The 18,320-nt window shown below is 52.5% G+C and overlaps 1 protein-coding gene across 1 annotated transcript in view; it reads right to left on the bottom strand.

The window, feature by feature from the left end:
• Positions 1 to 2,133: 2,133 nt before the first annotated feature.
• LOC139233547 (GATA zinc finger domain-containing protein 7-like) overlaps positions 2,134 to 18,320 on the bottom strand; it is a 139,330-nt gene continuing 123,143 nt past the window's right edge. Inside the window, exon 4 of the mRNA XM_070863950.1 lies at positions 2,134 to 2,523. Within this exon, the coding sequence (XP_070720051.1) occupies positions 2,134 to 2,523 (390 nt within the window). The remainder of the gene's footprint in view (positions 2,524 to 18,320) is intronic.

The raw sequence follows: 18,320 nt of genomic DNA, 5'->3' as shown, positions 1-18,320 counted from the left end.
GGGGTTTTATTGAGTCTTGTGAACATCATGTGACTGGCTAAGCTCCTCCCAACTCAACAGCTCTACAAACCCGTGAGCATGCTCACAGTGCGTCCATTACATGTGTCGTTCCTCTGAAGTCACACACAGCTTCAGTCGCAACAGTGAGGGCCTTGTGCTGCCCAGGCTGGAGAATGGGCATAATTAGCCGAGCGTCTGTTGCCCATTGCTGCCTGCTGAGCGGGATTGGAAAGCGGGCATGAGTGCGTGAATGTCTGGCGAGGTCTGGTTAGTGAAGACTCCCATGGTCACATATCCCGCGGGGCAGGCGGGTAACTTATCCCGAATGAGGATCAAGCTGGTGTCTGGGGCCGATTGAGCTGCGCAGTCAGCGAGAGACAGAATCTTCAGCAGGGGAAGGGGAAAAGGCTGTTCGATGGAATGAAAGCAAGTTTGAACCCTGGTCGCTAATCCAGGAAGAAGATTGAGAAGCCCAGGCTGAGCGAGGAATACAACACTGCAATAGTCACTGAAAGCTTGAATTATTGTTTCCAGAGTGAATGAGCTTGCAATAGGATGGCACTGCGCAGCACAAAACACTCAATTATGTACAGTCGCAGCCAGACCAGAATTAATTTGACTGAGAGGAGAATCTGCAGCACATCACACACAGACCGCGGCAACTTAATGGGCTGCTGCTACAGTGCACAGACTGTCAGCTCACTGTCTGTAATCACAGGGGGGGGGCACAGGGCCAGGGTCCGGGGCCAGGGTCCGGGGAGGCTACAGTGCACAGACCGTCAGCTCACTGTCTGTAATCACAGGGGGGGGGGCACAGGGCCAGGGTCCGGGGCCAGGGTCCGGGGCCAGGGTCCAGGGAGGCCACAGTGCACAGACCATCAGCTCACTGTCTGTAATCACGGGGGGGGGGGCACAGGGCCAGGGTCCGGGGCCAGGGTCCAGGGAGGCCACAGTGCACAGACCGTCAGCTCACTGTCTGTAATCACAGGGGGGGGGGCACAGGGCCAGGGTCCGGGGTCCAGGGAGGCTACAGTGCACAGACCATCAGCTCACTGTCTGTAATCACAGGGGGGGGGGCACAGGGTCCGGGGCCAGGGTCCAGGGAGGCCACAGTGCACAGACCATCAGCTCACTGTCTGTAATCACAGGGGGGGGGGCACAGGGCCAGGGTCCAGGGAGGCCACAGTGCACAGACCGTCAGCTCACTGTCTGTAATCACAGGGGGGGGGGCACAGGGCCAGGGTCCAGGGAGGCCACAGTGCACAGACCGTCAGCTCACTGTCTGTAATCACGGGGGGGGGGCACAGGGCCAGGGTCCAGGGAGGCTACAGTGCACAGACCGTCAGCTCACTGTCTATATTCACGGTGGGGGCACAGGATCCAGGGAGGCCATTCAGGCCATTGAAGCCCATCCCTCTCATACACTGCCAATATACTGGCTACTGTACTGGAGAATATACTACTGGGGATATGCTACTGGGCAATACCGTGCTGGGCAGTATACTATTGGGAATACCGTACTGGGCAGTATACTATTGGGAATACCGTACTGGGCAGTATACTATTGGGAATACCGTACTGGGCAGTATACTATTGGGAATACCGTGCTGGTACTGTCTCTGGTCTCAGACTCCATTAGTTGAAGTGGCAGTCTGAGTTCCCTCTCTCTGACTATCCCTCGCTCTGTGAGTGGGGAGGTGGAGTCTGCCCAATTGCAGCACCGGTGAATTCGTGGGCCGAAGAATTTAAACAGATTGTAAAAGGATTTTGGAATAGATTTAGTATTCGAACTGAATTGTGAGGAATGAGTGAGCAAATTGGAAATGAGGTAAGGAATGATCGCAAAGGGAATGATATTAAGTTTGTGACCAATTTGAAAGGATTTGTTGCTGGATTTGCGAATTTGTTTCCCGCTGATCAATAACGTGCAGATTTTGTACATTTTCACAACTCTGACTTTTAACGCTTCGGGTTCCTGGGCCGTGGGCGCTTGAGGAGTTCATCGGTTTTTATAAAAACTCAAAATGTTTATGTTCTTCCAGATGAGAGTTGTTAGTTTTCTGGGCTGGAGACCCGCCTGCGTTAGACTGGTGAGATTCATTGTCAATGTGGTGACTGGTGCGTAAGGACAAACTAGTTCCAGAACTGCTGGATGGTGTCCCTGCCGTCTGGTGATGGCGCGGTGCCCAGCGCTGGCAGTGGGAACCCAGTTGGCTCAAGTTGCCCGCTCTTGGGGCTGTTGCCCTGGTTCCTAGCGTCGGGCAGGTTTACAGATGCCTGTGACCTCCCTGTCCTTTCTTTGCTCCCCGAGGAGCTGTCGTCTGGCAGTGCACAGGGGACTGCTGACTCGCTGACCTGGGCGTTGTTTGGTTTGGGATCCTGGCTGGTCCCGATCCCTTTTGGGGGGACTGTAGCGGCTGACCCTTCGTTTATGGGTATGGCCGTGGTGGCGATGGAGTCTGGGGATTGCGCCTTAGCACAGTCTGCTCTTTCAGGCTCGTGGCGGTTAGTGCCATCGGGTGCCTGAGAGGTGGAGCCGATCAGGGGCAGGGTATCGATACCGGTGCTGTTACCCTGCTGAGGTCACTTGCTCTGCAGCTCGTGTGTGTTGGCTGCTTGTGGCCACACTCCATGGTGCATACCTCTGGTCCCCGGGATGCAGACCACAACATTGGGTAGCTTGCTGGACCTGTGTGCCCCTGATGGGTGTCTGCCCACTGCATTGGCTGCGTGCAGTTGAAATCCTAACATCGCACAACTTTTCATTACTTATGATGGATACTCTGTAGTTCCGATCGGGATCGCGCGACTTTTCCTCGCTGGTTGCATGTACACAATTTGGATCATCAGTTACACATTTTACATGATCACGTGACTTTTCGTTGCTCATTGCATGTTCACAACTCTGATCGTCAGTTACACATTTTGTCTCTAACTTACAGTTGCTATTACATTGCTCGAGTGTGTGGAACTGTCCCTTTAAGTGTGGTGGGTTGCAGGCCTCCTTTAAGAGAGCCTTGCTTGCTTTACCCCGATCCTCTTCTCCGTTAGGTGCCACGTGTTGCTCCATCAGCGCTGCCGCTCGTGGTCTGGCCGCCGCCATCTTTTTCTTCAGCGCCTCAGCTCGTGGTTTGGGCGCCATCTTTCCTCCATCCACAATGTCGACTGCGGTGATCCTCTTCTCCCCGGGTTCTGCCACCGAAGCTGGGAAGTCGCCTTTGGATCCGATTTTCTTCCTCCGGAGTCCTGCCACTGGAGCGTGGAAGGTGTGTTCGGATCGTTCCAGCTGGATCATCTCCACACAGTCGTGCCGAGCGGTCTGTGCCTCGGGTGCTGTGCTGGTCTGCTCTCTGGGGCCGGGTCCACCCTCCAGTGAGGGCTTGCTGTGCCTCCGAACGCGGAGGACATCGATCGCTGGAGGGGTGAAGTCTTCCCAGCTCCAATGGATCTTCTCAGAGCAGCGTTGGTCCATCACCTGCAACAATCCACAGAGCTAACTTGTGCACCGCACCATCATGTAATACCTTTACATTCGCACTACCAATGACTGAACTAGTTCTGGAACATGGTGTGAGTGGGGGAAGGGAGAGGCCATTCTCGGGCTGTGTGTGGACAGTGTAAGGTAACAGAGAAAGTAAACCACCTCGCTCTTTCAAATCATTGCTGCTTTCTTTCCTCAAACCAGTAGTGAATGTTCCTGATTCAGTTCCAATCTCACGTGTCTGTTGTTCTTGGACAGTGAGCAGTGGAAACACAGCCTGACAGTGAGGATGTGGGGAGTTTCACAAAGTGGATCTATTGCAGGCATCAGGAGAGGAGTGTGGAAGAAGGTATTTTTATGACTGGTTACATTGTTTCAGCGTGTTGACTGCTGGTGATCGAGAGATACATTGTCACTCCCTCAGATACATCGTATTCTCCCCGCATCCACACCTTAGAACTAATAATGTTCTCGTATTATTATTCTCCGAGCAACTTTTTCAACCAGCCAGAACAAATGTGATCTTTCCTCCTCCACGCAGAACACAAGGAACAGTGCAGGCAGCTCCTTCTCACACACAGTAAGTAGATTATCACTCACAGACCGCAGAGACACAGAACTGGCCTCAATCCTATTGTCACAGACGGCAGAAGCTGTCAGTCCCACAGTGACCCGAAGTGGCAGAGTTACATTGTGAATCTTACAGCCACATGGAGCAGTAGAATATTCAAAAAGGAGTTAGATGAAGTCCTTACTACTAGGGGGATCAAGGGGTATGGTGAGAAAGCAGGAATGGGGTACTGAAGTTGCATGTTCAGCCATGAACTCATTGAATGGCGGTGCAGGCTCGAAGGGCCAAATGGCCTCCTCCTGCACCTATTTTCTATGTTTCTATGACTGGGATAATTTCATCGGTGTAGGTGCGCAGCTTTTCCTGAACTGGGACCAACTTGGGTCGTTCAGCTTGACTGTCCCATAGCCTCTCAAAGGCTTCTTGATTCATTACTGACTGGCTCACCCCTGTGCCATCTATCTCGACTTCCATCTTCAGTGGGGAACACTCGGTGGTGCAGGTAAACATGCTATATACCTCATCGTGGGGCTGAGCTGCCTCTCTGCCTATCGTTTCATAATCCGCGCTGGATTCATGGCCATCTGCAGACTCTTCATCAACACAGTGAGTCATATTTCTCTTACACATTCACTGGAAGTGGCCCTTTGTGCTGCAGCCTTTACATACATAGTCTTTAAAGCGGCACTGGTGAGCCCTGTGATTCCCTCCACAACGCCAGCATGGAGCTACTCGATTAGCCCCCCTCGGCGGACTCTGAGTTAAGGGACTCGGGGGCCTATTCTCTTTTCCCTGAGAGAGTTCGTGCTCTACAGTCCAGCCTCTAAGCAGCACCCCTCTGTGCACAATACCTGCCGGGTTTGAGTCCTGAGGGTGAGTCATCTGCCTAGAACCGCAGGTCAAGATTATGAATGCCTGGCTCACAGAGATGGCCTTCTGCAGTGTGACTGTGGTATCCGCCGACAGTAACTTATGAAGAAGGCCCTCATGGCCAATTCCAATGGCAAAAATGTCTCGCAGCGCTTCGTTGAGGTGGTTGCTGAACACACACGGTGCCTCCAGCCTCCTGAGGTCTGCGGCCTACTTCGCGATTTCCTGGCCTTCGGGCCGTCAGTGGGTGTAGAACCGGTGTCTGGCTGTGAGGATGCTCTCCTTGGGTTTGAGTTGCTCATGGATCAGGATTACGAGCTCCTTGTACGTCTTGGTCGTTGTCTTTGCTGGTGCCAGCAAGTCCCTGATGAGGCCATAGACAGTAGGCCCACAACTGGTGAGCAGGATAGCTCTGGGCTTATCGACCAGTGTGGCCGGGTCGTCTCCTGCCAGGTCGTTTGCTGTGAAGAAATGTTCGAGCCTCTCCACAAAGGTGTCCCAATCATCACCATCGGCGAACTGCTGCAACGTACCAAGGGTAGCCATTTTCGCGTGAAAGTTCGTAATCTCGTCGCCAATTGTTGTGTCCTTAGATGCTCGAATAATGACTCCACGAGGCAATGTGTTGTACTTGAACTGTAGTGACTTTAGTCCTTTATCAGTTAACTCCAGAGTGAGGATCACACCTGGTGGCCTGTCTTTTATACTAGGCCAGGCATACCTGTACAGGTAACCTACAAGTCTCCCACTGCTATGCCCTCTGGTGGCACACCTTGTGATAGTACTAACAGTATCCATGTAGGATGCATGACAGGGGCGTTACAGATGAGTATGTGTCCTGTTCTCTCTCCGGCTGAGGTCCCTGACCGAATCGGGGTTAGGCGTACCTCCCCAAGCCCAGGGGCACCTCGCCCCACTCAGGGGCACCTCGCCCAGCCCAGGGGCACCTTGCCCAGCCCAGCCCAGGGGCACCTCGCCCAGCCCAGGGGCACCTCGCCCGGCCCAGGGGCACCTTGCCCAGCCCAGCCCAGGGGCACCTCGCCCAGCCCAGGGGCACCTCGCCCAGCCCAGGGGCACCTTGCCCAGCCCAGCCCAGGGGCACCTCGCCCAGCCCAGGGACACCTTGCCCAGCCCAGGGGCACCTCGCCCCACTCAGGGGCACCTCGCCCAGCCCAGCCCAGGGGCACCTTGCCCCACCCAGGGGCACCTCGCCCAGCCCAGCCCAGGGGCACCTTGCCCAGCCCAGCCCAGGGGCACCTCGCCCAGCCCAGGGGCACCTTGCCCAGCCCAGGGGCACCTCGCCCCACCCAGGGGCACCTCGCCCCACTCAGGGGCACCTCGCCCAGCCCAGGGGCACCTCGCCCCCCTCGCCCAGCCCAGGGGCACCTCGCCCAGCCCAGCCTAGGGGCACCTTGCCCAGGGGCACCTTGCCCAGCCCAGGGGCACCTTGCCCAGGGGCACCTCGCCCAGCCCAGGGATGTGGAAGGTAATTACTGTCCACAATCGGATTGGCTATCTCGGTCTTGAACAGATTCTGGAAACTTCCCCGTGATGTCACTGACTCCGCCTCCTCCAGGTTTAGTTGTACAGACTGGGTTTGTATTCCCATGAATATATACGATTGACGGGTGATCTAATCCAGGTGGCAAAGGGAGTCGGTAGGGTTGATAGGGAGAAACCATTTCCTGTGGTGGGGGGAGTCCAGAACAAAGGGGCAGAACCTTAACATTCGAGCCCGGCCGTACAGGGTGATGTCAGGAAGTACTTCTTCACACAAAGGGCCGTGGGAATCGGGAATGCTCTCCCCCCAAAAGCTGTGGATGCTGGGGGTGTCAGTTGGAGCTCTGAAGGACTAAGGTGGATAGATTGTTGTTGGGGAAGGGAGGGAAGGGTGTCGAGGGATACGGACCAAAGGCGGGTAGCCAGATCTGAGGTACCGAATGGCCATGATCCAATAGTGGCGGAGCAGGCTCGAGGGGCCGAATGGCCTCCTGTTCCCATCTTCTGATGATATCTGTCTGAATGAGGGGCCGTTCTTTGTGACTCCCCGTGTATCCCCGGGTCCATGTGTCGCACACGAGACTTGTGACCAATGTTCCCTGTCAGATTTTGGGGGGGGGGGGGGCCTGTAGCCCCTTTAATGGGCTGAGCGGCCCCATGTGCCTTTATTTTGATTTACAAGCTGGCTCACCAGCTGCAGGAGCGCTACACAGTCACGCAGCTTAACAGGAACCTTGCTTCTCCAAAACTGACACATATACATCGTGTGACCGACGTCGGGTTGGCAATAGACGGGAGAACCAGGCCGAATGCAGAAAGCTCAGGGGGGGAGTGACAAAACAAATCCCAGGGGCATAGAGAGAGTCTGAGAATGTGGGAATCCATTCATAGGCAGTCTCTCGGGGTCGAGGAAGACTTGCTTCCACTCTTAACCTGAGTCCTTAGCTGACTGAACAGTCCAATACGAGAGCCACAGTCCCTGTCACAGGTGAGACAGACAGTGGTTGAGGGAAGGGGTGGGTGGGACTGGTTTGCCGCACGCTCCTTCCGCTGCCTGCGCCTGGTTTCTGCATGCTCTCGGCGATGAGACTCGAGGTGCTCAGCGCCCTCCCGGATGCACCTCCTCCACTTAGGGCGGTCTTTGGCCAGGGACTCCCAGGTGTCGGTGGGGGTTGCACTTTATCAGGGAGGCGTTGAGGATGTTCTTGTAATGTTCCACTGCCCACCTTTGGTTTGTTTGTTTGCTGTGAAGGAGTTCCGAGTAGAATGCTTGCTTTGGGAATCTTCTATCAGCGTATAACTAGTAAACGGGGACTAAGGGGAGGGGTGGGGCCGATTAGGGGCCAAAATGGAGACCTACGCATGGAGGCAGAGGGTATGGCTGAGGTAGTAAATGAGAACTTTGCCTCTGTCTTCACCGAGGAAGATGATGCTGCCATAGACAGAGTGAAGGAGGAGATAGAGGATATACTGAATGGGATAAAAATTGATAAAGAGAAGGTACTAGAAAGGTAAAGTTGTACTTAAAGTTGATAAGTCATCGGGACTGATGCATCCCAGGATGCTGAGGGAAGTAAAGGTGGAAATTGCGGAGATACTGGCCATAATCTTCCAATCCTCCTGAGATACCAGGAGTGGTGCCAGAAGACTGGGGAATTGCAAATGTTACACCCTTGTTTAAAAAAGAGTGTAAGGATAAACCCAGCAACTACAGGCCAGTCAGTTTAACCTTGGTAATGGGGAAGCTTTTAGAAACGATAATCCTTGACAACATTAACAGTCACCTGGACAAGTGTGGATTCATTAAGGAAAGCCAGCACGGATTTGCTAAAGATAAATCATGTTTAACGAACTTGATCGAGTTTTTTGATGAGGTAACAGAGAGGGTTGATGAGGACAATGCGGTTGACATGGTGCACATGGATTTCCAAAAGGCATTTTATAAAGTGCCACACAATAGAGGATTGGCTAACAAACAGAAAACAGAGAGTCGGGATAAATGGGTCATTCTCGGGTTGGCAATCAGTAACCAGTGGGGTGCCGCAGGGATCAGTGCTGGGACCCCAACTATTTACAATCTGTATTAATGACTTGGAAGAAGGGACTGTGTGTAACGTAGCCAAGTTTGCTGATGATACAAAGATGGGAGGAAAAGCAATGTGTGAGGAGGACACAAAAAATCTACAAAAGGACATAGACAGGCTAAGTGAATGGGCAAAAATTTGGCAGATGGAGTATAATGTTGGAAAGTGTGAGGTCATGCACTTTGGCAGAAAAAATCAAAGAGCAAGTTATTATTTAAATGGAGAAAGATTGCAAAGTGCTGCAGTACAGCGGGACCTGGGGGTACTTGTGCATGAAACACAAAAGGATAGTATGCAGGTACAGCAAGTGATCAGGAAGGCTAATAGAATCTTGGCCTTTATTGCAAAGGGGATGGAGTATAAAAGCAGGGAAGTCTTGCTACAGTTATACAGGGTATTGGTGAGGCCACACCTGGAGTACTGCGTGCAGTTTTGGTTTCCATATTTACGAAAGGATATACTTGCTTTGGAGGCAGTTCAGAGAAGGTTCACTAGGTTTATTCCGGGGATGAGGGGGTTGACTTATGAGGAAAGGTTGAGTAGGTTGGGCCTCTACTCGTTGGAATTCAGAAGAATGAGAGGTGATCTTATCAAAACATATAAGATTATGGGGGGGCTTGACAAGGTGGATGCAGAGAGGATGTTTCCACTGATGGGGGAGACTAGAACTAGAGGGCATAATCTTAGAATAAGGGGCCGCCCATTTAAAACTGAGATGAGGAGAAATTTCTTCTCTGAGGGTTGTAAATCTGTGGCATTCGCTGCCTCAGAGAGCTGTGGAAGCTGGGACATTGAATAAATTTAAGACAGAAATAGACAATTTCTTAAACAATAAGGGAATAAGGGGTTATGGGGAGCGGGCAGGGAAGTGGAGCTGAGTCCATGATCAGATCAGCCACGATCGTATTAAATGGCGGGGCAGGCTTGAGGGGCCTTATGGCCTACTCCTGCTCCGATTTCTTATGTTCTTATTATAGGCTTGCCAGCAAAGTTGAAGCCCATGGAATGAAAGGGACAGTGACAGTATGGATATGAAATTGGACAGGAAACAGAAAGTAGTGGTGAACGGTTGTTTATCGGACTGGAGGAAGGTAAACAGTGGGGTTCCCCAGGGGTCAGTACTGGGGTCATTGCTTCTCCTGATATATGTTACGGACGCCAACGAGCAGGAAGTCATTGCCAGTGCGCAGTTCCTGTGTTTATTTTGTTGCCGCCGGACTCCCCAAAATGAGGAATTAAAAAGCCGATAAAAAACAACTTGTTCAGTTGTAGTTTAATTTATTAATTGTGGAATTTATTCCGGTCTGAGCCACTTGTCTGGAAGGAGATTGTGATGTTCCTCAGTGTTTGTGATCAGACATTTCTCCCTGACAGCCCTGACAATTGATCGAGATCTCAGTTCCCACTCGCATCGTGCTGAATACGTTTAAGTTTCCTATAAATCAATGGGTTCCTTCTATTGACTTTAGTCTAGCGTGATGGCAACAGGTGTGTTCCCTCACCTCCCCAAAATCAACAAAAATTCTTTGCCTCTTTAAATGAACATTTCGGTTTTTACATTTCTAAAAATGTCATGTCGCCTTTTAATCGGCGATTTAACCGAGAGTTGATGTGGAGTCTTCGCCACTGAGCTACACGAGCAGCTGTGAACATTATTGTCTAAATTTGCCACTTATTTTTTGAATTTGATCGAGGCGTTCAAAACCATGAGGGATCCAGACAGAGTAGATCGAGAGAAACTGTTCCCATTGGTGGAAGGGTGGAGAGCCAGAGGACACAGACTTAAGGCGATTGGCAAACGAACCAAAGGCGACATGAGGAAAAACGTTTTTACGCAGCGAGTGGTTAGGATCTGGAATGCGCTGCCTGAGAGGGTGATGGAGGCAGACTCAATCGTGGCTTTCACAAGGGAGTTGGATAAGTGCCTGAAGGAAAAGATTAGCAGGGCTATGGGGAAAGGGCGGGGGAGTGGGACTGGCTGAGATGCTCTTGCAGAGAGCTGGCACGGGCCGAATGGTCTCCCGTGCTGTAACCATTCTGTGATTCTATTCTATTCTATGAAATTGGAAGATCAGAAAATGAGCGATAGAAACAGATTCAATTAGCTTCACTTTGATTAATAGAGCAGGCAACAAATTAATAATTGATTTATTGTTAAGAAACTGAATTAAAAACTGATGGGATCTCTTCAAGCCCATTGCTGTTCAATTCATTTGTCTTGTTTTAAGTGATCAAATCATCCCGAGATTTGAATGCATTATCTCAGGCATAGCCCGTGCAATTGTGTTGATCGGGACGTAATCTGATTAACTCTCCCGAATCACGCACACTCGGGGAAATTGGGAGGATATTTTCACTGACTAAACGTTGCACTGCAGCAAGGCCTGGTCAGTGTCGAGTTTGTGGATCTGGGGCAGTGTAGTGACATCTCTTTTCCTCAACATCAGCCTCATGGTTCCTGGGCTAGAAGCCCACTGCGGTTCCCTGACTGTGAGCCAGCGAGGAGTGCGGGGACGGGCGAGGGGGGTGGGGGGCATCGCTGGCGGGTGGGCTCGGGTTGGCATTCCACTGCGGGGTACCCCGCTGGATCTCCCCGACTACAATCCCCCGGATGGTCACTTGTCCCAGGTACTGGACTGAGCTTGTGCCCCAGACAGAGACAGCTCACTGCACAGAGGGAGGGGAACTGGCGGGGCAGGGAATGTGCTGCTTAGCGGTTAATATTAATTGAGGGTGGGGTTGGCTGATTGCTGGCTCTCCAGTTCCACCCATGGTTTTAATAAACTTGCTCATCGAATAAAGCAATGTGACTGAGTACTGTAGACTTGAGTAAGTGTGACCTTAGTCTCTTTATTCTAACTCCAGAGTCCAGGCACAGCATGGGAGGCCTGCTTATATACAGTGCTCCCAAGGGATGCTGGGATCCCTTGGGACTCCCAACAGATACGCCCTCTGGTGGGTGTAGAATGCTGGTCACATAGGGTTGCATATATAACATCACTCCCCCCAAAGTCAATAATACACTTATTTACAGGGTGAGACGATCTGGGGCTTTTTGCTCCCTAGTCGATCATCTCGGTACAAATGCAGGTGCAGGTGAGTTGGTTGGTTCGTTGCTGAGCAGCTGGCCTTGCTGGGCTGCTGGGGATGATGAGTTCGGCTTCATGGTCAACCGTGATGTCCTTACTAATATGTCCTTACTATACAGTATAAACGCACACGGGGCCCATACTTGAGAGAAGGTCACTCAGTGACCAGTTACCTTTATTACCAAGACCTCAAGTGATGAAGGTGGGTGGGGCTTCCCCTTTTATACCGGAAGGTCCAGGTTAGGAGTGTCTCCCACAAGTTCACCCCCTTGTGGTCAATGTTCTCACGGTGTACAACTTAGGTCAGTTTATACATGGGTTACAATGATGGTTGAATACATGACATCACCTCTCCCCCCAAAATCTTATTGGGATCACATGTTAAGTCTCTCTGGTGGTTTACGCTCCCTTGTAGAGCGCCTGAGTTGGGGCTCCGGTTGTTGGGCGCTGGCCTGAGTGTCTGCTGTTTGCGGTGCCTCAGGCCTGTCCGGACTGCCCACAGTGACTGGGCTCTCCTCTACTTGGTTCCGGTGTTCGGTCACCTGTGGTGAAGTAAACTCTACATCGTGTTCTTTCTCTGCTTCTTCTATTGGGTTGCTGAACCTCCTTTTAGTTTGATCCACGTGTTTGCAGCAAATTTGTCCATTGGTAAGTTTAACTACCAAAACCCTATTCCCCTCTTTGGCAATCACAGTGCCTGCAAGGCATTTTGGCCCTGCAACATAATTAAGGACAAAAACAGGGTAATTGACATCAATACATCGCGCCCTCGCATTCCTGTCATGGTAGTCACATTGTGACTGGCGCCTGCTCTCAACAATTTCTTTCATGGTGGGGTGTATAAGGGATAACCTGGTTTTGAGCGTCCTTTTCATTAGCAGCTCTGCGGGTGGAATCTATTGGCCAACAGGAGGCGTGATAAGCGGCTTTGTAGGGAACCCCCTTGGATTCTGAGCATCCCCTGTTTGATTATCTGCGCTGCTCGTTCTGCCTGGCCGTTTGAGGCCGGCTTGAACGGTGCCGTTCTGACATGGTTGATACCATTGCCTGCCATGAAGTCCTGGAATTCAGTGCTTGTGAAGCATGGGCCATTGTCGCTGACCAAGACATCCGGTAGACCATGGGCGGCGAACATTGCCCGTAGACTTTCTACTGTGGCAGAAGATGTGCTTGAATTTAAAACGTCACACTCAATCCATTTGGAGTAGGCGTCTACTACAACCAAAAACATTTTCCCCATGAAAGGACCTGCGTAGTCTACATGGATGTGTGACCATGGCTTGGCGGGCCAGGACCAGGGGCTAAGGGGGGCTTCCCTGGGCGCATTGCCCAGCTGGGCACACGTGTTGCACCTGCGAACACAAAGTTCCAGGTCTGCATATATCCCTGGCCACCAAACGTGTGACCTGGCAATTGCCTTCATCATGACAATGCCCGGATGCTCCTTGTGAAGTTCTCTGATGAACACCTCTCTGCCCATCTGGGGCATGACTACTCGGTTTCCCCACAGTAGGCAATTGGCCTGAATCGAGAGTTCATCCTTGCGCCTATGAAATGGTTTAAATTCCTCAGAGCATGCCCCATATGTGGCTGCCCAGTCCCCATTCAGGACACATTTCTTGACTAAAGACAGTAGCGGGTCTCTATTTGTCCAGACTTTAATCTGTCAGGCTGTCACAGGTGAGCCTTCGCTTTCGAAAGCTTCAACAGCCATGACCATCTCAGCATCATGCTCAGCTGACCCTCAGTGATGGCTAGGGGGAGCCTGCTGAGTGCATTGGTGCAGTTTTCAGTGCCTGGTCTGTGCCAAATTGTATAGTCATAGGCGGCTAACGTAAGTGCTCACCTCTGTATGCGGGCCAATGCATTCGCATTTATGGCCTAGTTGTCGGCCAAAGGGGACGTTAGGGGTTTGTGATCTGTCTCCAGTTCAAATTTCCTGCCAAACAGGTACTGGTGCATTTTTTTTACAGCATATACACATGCTAGCGCTTCCTTTTCTACCATCCCGTAGCCCCTTTCTGCCTGGGACAGATTTCTGGAGACATAAGCTACCGGCTGTAACTGACCCTTGGCATTCACATGCTGCAACACACACCCGACACCATAGGACGACGCATCACACGTTAAAACTAGTTTCTTACACGGAGCATAACAAATTTCGTGCTCTATCAAAAGCCCTTTCCTGGCTGTCCCCCCAGACCCAATAGCGATCTTTGCGTAGGAGCACGTGTAGCCAAAGTTGCCAAAATAGTTCAGGAGCCCTAGGAACGAACGCAGCTCTGTCGTGTTACGGGGTCTGGGTGCTCTCTGGATCGCTTCCGTCTTGGACGCAGTAGGTCTGATCCCGCCTGCTGCTACCCTCATCCCCAGGAATTCTACCTCTGGAGTTAGGAAGACGCACTTCGCCTTTTTCAGTCGCAGACCTACCCGGTCCAGTCTGCGCAGCACCTCCTCCAGGTTGTGGAGGTGTTCTTCAGTATCACGACCCGTGATGAGGATGTCATCTTGAAAAACCACCGTCCCTGGAATCGACTTGAGGAGGCTTTCCATATTTCGCTGAAAGATCGCAGCGGCCGAACGGACATCTGTTGTACTCAAACAACCCCTTGTGTGTCGTGATGGTGGTCAGCTTCTTCGACTCACTCGCCAGCTCCTGGATCATGTAAGCTGAGGTCAGGTCCAATTTTGAAAAAAGTCTGCCACTGGATAGCGTCACAAAGAGGTCCTCCGCTCTCGGTAGCGGGTACTGGTCTTGGAGTGACACCCGATTGATGGTGGCCTTGTAATCGCCACGTATCCTGACCGACCCATCCGCCTTGAGCACCGGCACAATCGGGCTCGCCCAGTCACTGAATTCGACTGGCGAGATGATGCCTTCCCTCAGCAGGCGGTCCAATTCGCCTTCTATCTTTTCCCGCATCACGTACGGCACCGCTCTGGCCTTGTGGTGTACTGGTCTGGCGTCCGGGTTTATGTGAATCACTACCTTGGCCACCATGAAAGTGACAATGCCGGGTTGAAATAATGAGTCAAATTTGTCCAGGACCTGTGAGCATGATACTCGCTCCACAGAGGAAATTGCATTGACATCGCCCCATTTCCAGTTCATGACAGCAAGCCAACTCCTCCCCAGTAGTGCGGGACCGTCCCCTGGGACAATCCAGAGTGGCAGTCTGTTCTCCGAGTCTTTGTGGGTCACGACTACCGTGGCGCTGCCTAGCACCGGAATGATCTCCTTTGTGTAAGTCCGTAGCTGTGCGTCAATTGGCAATAATTTTGGCCTCCTGGCCTTGGACACCCACAAGCTTTCGAACTGTTTGATACTCATCAGGGACTGGCTGGCCATTGTCTCTGTTGAATTCCCCCTTTGGGTTCAACTGCATGCTGGGGCATGTCCAATTGCCCTTGTCTGCCTAGAGAACTGTGTGCCGCGTTAATAATGTTGACTCCCTGGTCGTTTGCCGCATTTGAGCCAAGATTTTTGTCATACATCATTCTGGTCTCTTCCTCCCCTGAGATAAATGTCTGGGCTATCAGAGCCGCCGCTTCCAAGGTCAAGTCTTTGGTCTCAATCAGTTTCCCGAAAACTCCAGCGTGCCCGATGCCCTCAATAAAAAAGTCTCGCAGCATCTCCGCTCTGCATGTATCTGGGAACTTACATCGGCTCGCCAGTCACCTGAGATCTGCTACGAAGTCTGGAACGCTTTGCCCTTCTCACCACCGGTGCGTATAAAACCGGTGTCTCGCCATGTGCATGCTGCTCGCCGGTTTAAAGTGTTCCCTGATCAACTTACTGAGCTCTTCGAACGTCTTGTCCGCCGGCTTCTCTGGCGCTAGAAGGTCCTTCATCAGGGAGTACGTCCTGGATCCACAAACCGTCAGGAGATGAGCCCTGCGTTTGTCGGCCGAATCCTGTCCCAACCATTCCTTAGTGACAAAACTTTGCTGTAGTCTCTCAATAAAGTCGTCCCAATCATCACCAACACAGTACTCTCGTCTGTGCTGCTAGTGGCCATGCTCGCTTGGTTTAAATCCCAATATCTCGTCACCAATAATATGTCCTTACTGTACAGTATAAATGCACACGAGGCCCATACTTGAGAGAAGGTCACTCTGTGACCTGTTACCTTTATTACCAAGACCTCAAGAGACAGACGGTGGGTGGAGCTTCCCCTTTTGTACCGAAAAGTCCAGGTTAGGAGTGTCTCCCACAAGTTCGCCCCCTTGTGGTCAGTGTTCTCAAGGTAAACAACTTATGTCAGCTTATACATGGATTACAATGATACTTGAATATATGACAGGTTGCCACTTGTGTGTGTGTCAGAGGATCGAAGTTGGTGGTGTCCTCTTCAGGTTGCTCGTGGCAGTCTGTGAATCGCGGTTTGGCTTGGTCCAAATGCTTTCTGCAAGTTAGTCCATTTGCGAGTTTGACCTGAAACACCCTACTCCCTTCTTTAGCTATGACAGTGCCAGCAAGCCATTTGAGACCATGTCCATAGTTGAGTACAATGGACTCCAACAGATATTCCCTCTGGTGGTGGTAGAATACTGGTTACATAGAGTTGCATAAATAACACTGTTGGTCCATCATCACGCTACTATTCACTGATGTCTTCTCCGTCCTCTATCTAACCCTGCTGCCTGGCAACTTCCTGCAGCCCCCATGCAGTCAGCAAGGTTCTCCTCTCCCACAGACGCACATTGTCCGGTGGGACAACAGCCTCTGTGATCGCTGACTCTGTCCCCACAAGCATCCATGTCTGATTGTCAGTTTAACCATCAGTTGTAAATTCCTAACAGTTAATGACTGTTTTATTCCATCTCAATCAATGTTAGCAATCTGTCTCCGTCCATCAGTGTATCTGTGTCTGTCTCATGTCCTGTATATCTATCCATCTTTCTATCTCTCCATGCCGATCTGTCCGAGTGCTATTTATCTCGGTCTCTGTATCTGATTCTCTGAATCTGTCTGTTTTTGGTGTAGTGGAGATACAATCTTCTCTCTCGTTTCCCTCACCCTCTCTCTCTCTTCCCCCCCCCCACTCTCTCCCCTCTCTCTCCCACTCTCTCTCACCCCCCTCTCTCTTCCCACCCCCCTCTCCCCCTCCCTCTTCCCCACCTCTCTCTTCCCCCCCTCTCTCTCTCTCCCCTCTCTCTCTCTCTACCCCCTCTCTCTCTACCCCCCTCTCTCTCCACCCCTCTCTCCCCCCCTCTTCCTTCCCCCTCTCTCTCTCACTACCCCCTCTCTTTCCTGCTTGCGCTCTCTCTCTCCCCCTCTCTCTCCCCCCCTCTCCCTCCCCCCCTCTCTCTCCCTCCCCCCCTCTCCCTCCCCCCTCTTTCTCTCCCCCGTTCTCTCTTCCCCCCTCTCTCTCTCTCTCTCTCGCTCTTCCCCCACTCTCTCTTCCCCCTCTCTCCGCGCCCCCTCGCCCCTCTCTCTCTCCCCTCCTCTCTCTCTCTCTCTTCCCCCCTCTCTCTTCCCCCCTCCCTCTTCCCCCCTCTCTTCCCCCCCTCTCTCTCTCTCTCACTGCTCCCTCTCTCTTTCCTGCTCGCGCTCTCTCTCCCCCCACCCCACCACTCTCTCACTGTCCCTCTCTCTCTCCCCTCTCTGTCTGTCACTGTCCCTCTCTCTCGCTTCTCTCTCTGTCACTGTCTCTCTCTCTCTCCATTCTTTGCTCAGATGCTTTATTTAGATTATTGACAGCCGCCTAATCCATTCCCAACAATCTGGTTCATGAAGCGCAGAGTTTGAACAGGTGTCCAGTATTGTGTGACCATCCAGGCAAAGACAGCACCAGACTGTGATGCTCTTCATGGCCAAAATATCCTGACAAACCCGGTGTTTAAGCAGCACGAAGTGATAAAAGGTTTGGCGGAGGTATCGACACCAAAAAGAAAAAAAGACTTGCATTTCTATAGCGCCTTTCACCACCTCAGAGGTATGTCTCCAGCGCCCCGCTGGGGGGGGTGGAGGGGGTGGGGGGTAGGGTGGTACGGTGCCCCTGGGGGCGGGGGTCACGCTCCCGCTGCTGGGGGGAGGGTCCCACTGGGGGGGGGGGGTACAATGCCCCTCTGGGGGGTCTCACTGCGGTAATGTGGGCTGAGTGGAGCGCTACACGGATGCTCTACATAGCGCACACGCACTTCGATGCCCCCTCCCCCTTGGATTAAAGGGGAGGGGGCCTGTGCACTCGACAGGGCCCTTTGGTGGGGTGGTGCACAATGCCAGACAAGTCCCATGTCGGGGGTCACCATTGTCAGGCCGCAAACAAAGATGGCGGTCAGGGCGTTGCAATCCTCCCATTAAAGGGGCGTCAGCCAGCCTCGCGATTTCCCCCTGCGGCGCGGGCGAGGGTCGGGGCAGGGAGGTGAGGGGTCCGGGGGTGGGGCAACGAGGGGTCGGGGCAGGGCAGCGTGGGGTCAGGGAGGTGAGGGTCGGGGAGGTGAGGGGTCGGGGAGGTGAGGGGTCCGGGGCACACGCCGATGATGTCTTCACCACTTGTGCGGTGGCACGGGGCGCTAATTGCAGCGCTGTCAAAGCCACGGCTCCGAAACCTCCCGGGCAATTTCCCCGGAGCTGGGAGCACGCCCCTTCCCCGGGCGAAAACTGCCGTGCGTCTGTTAGCGCCCCCCCCAAGAGGTGTTAACGGGCGATAAACACGGGCCATTTGGCCCCCTCTGTGTTAAAAAGTAAGTGTAACTGTGAAAGAGAAAGTTCAGTTTCA

This window comes from Pristiophorus japonicus, chromosome 21, assembly GCF_044704955.1.
Source record: "Pristiophorus japonicus isolate sPriJap1 chromosome 21, sPriJap1.hap1, whole genome shotgun sequence".
Classification (NCBI taxonomy): Eukaryota; Metazoa; Chordata; class Chondrichthyes; family Pristiophoridae; genus Pristiophorus; species Pristiophorus japonicus.
The sequence above is the reverse complement of the archived record's forward strand: the minus strand, read 5'-3'. Positions and strand labels throughout refer to the sequence as shown.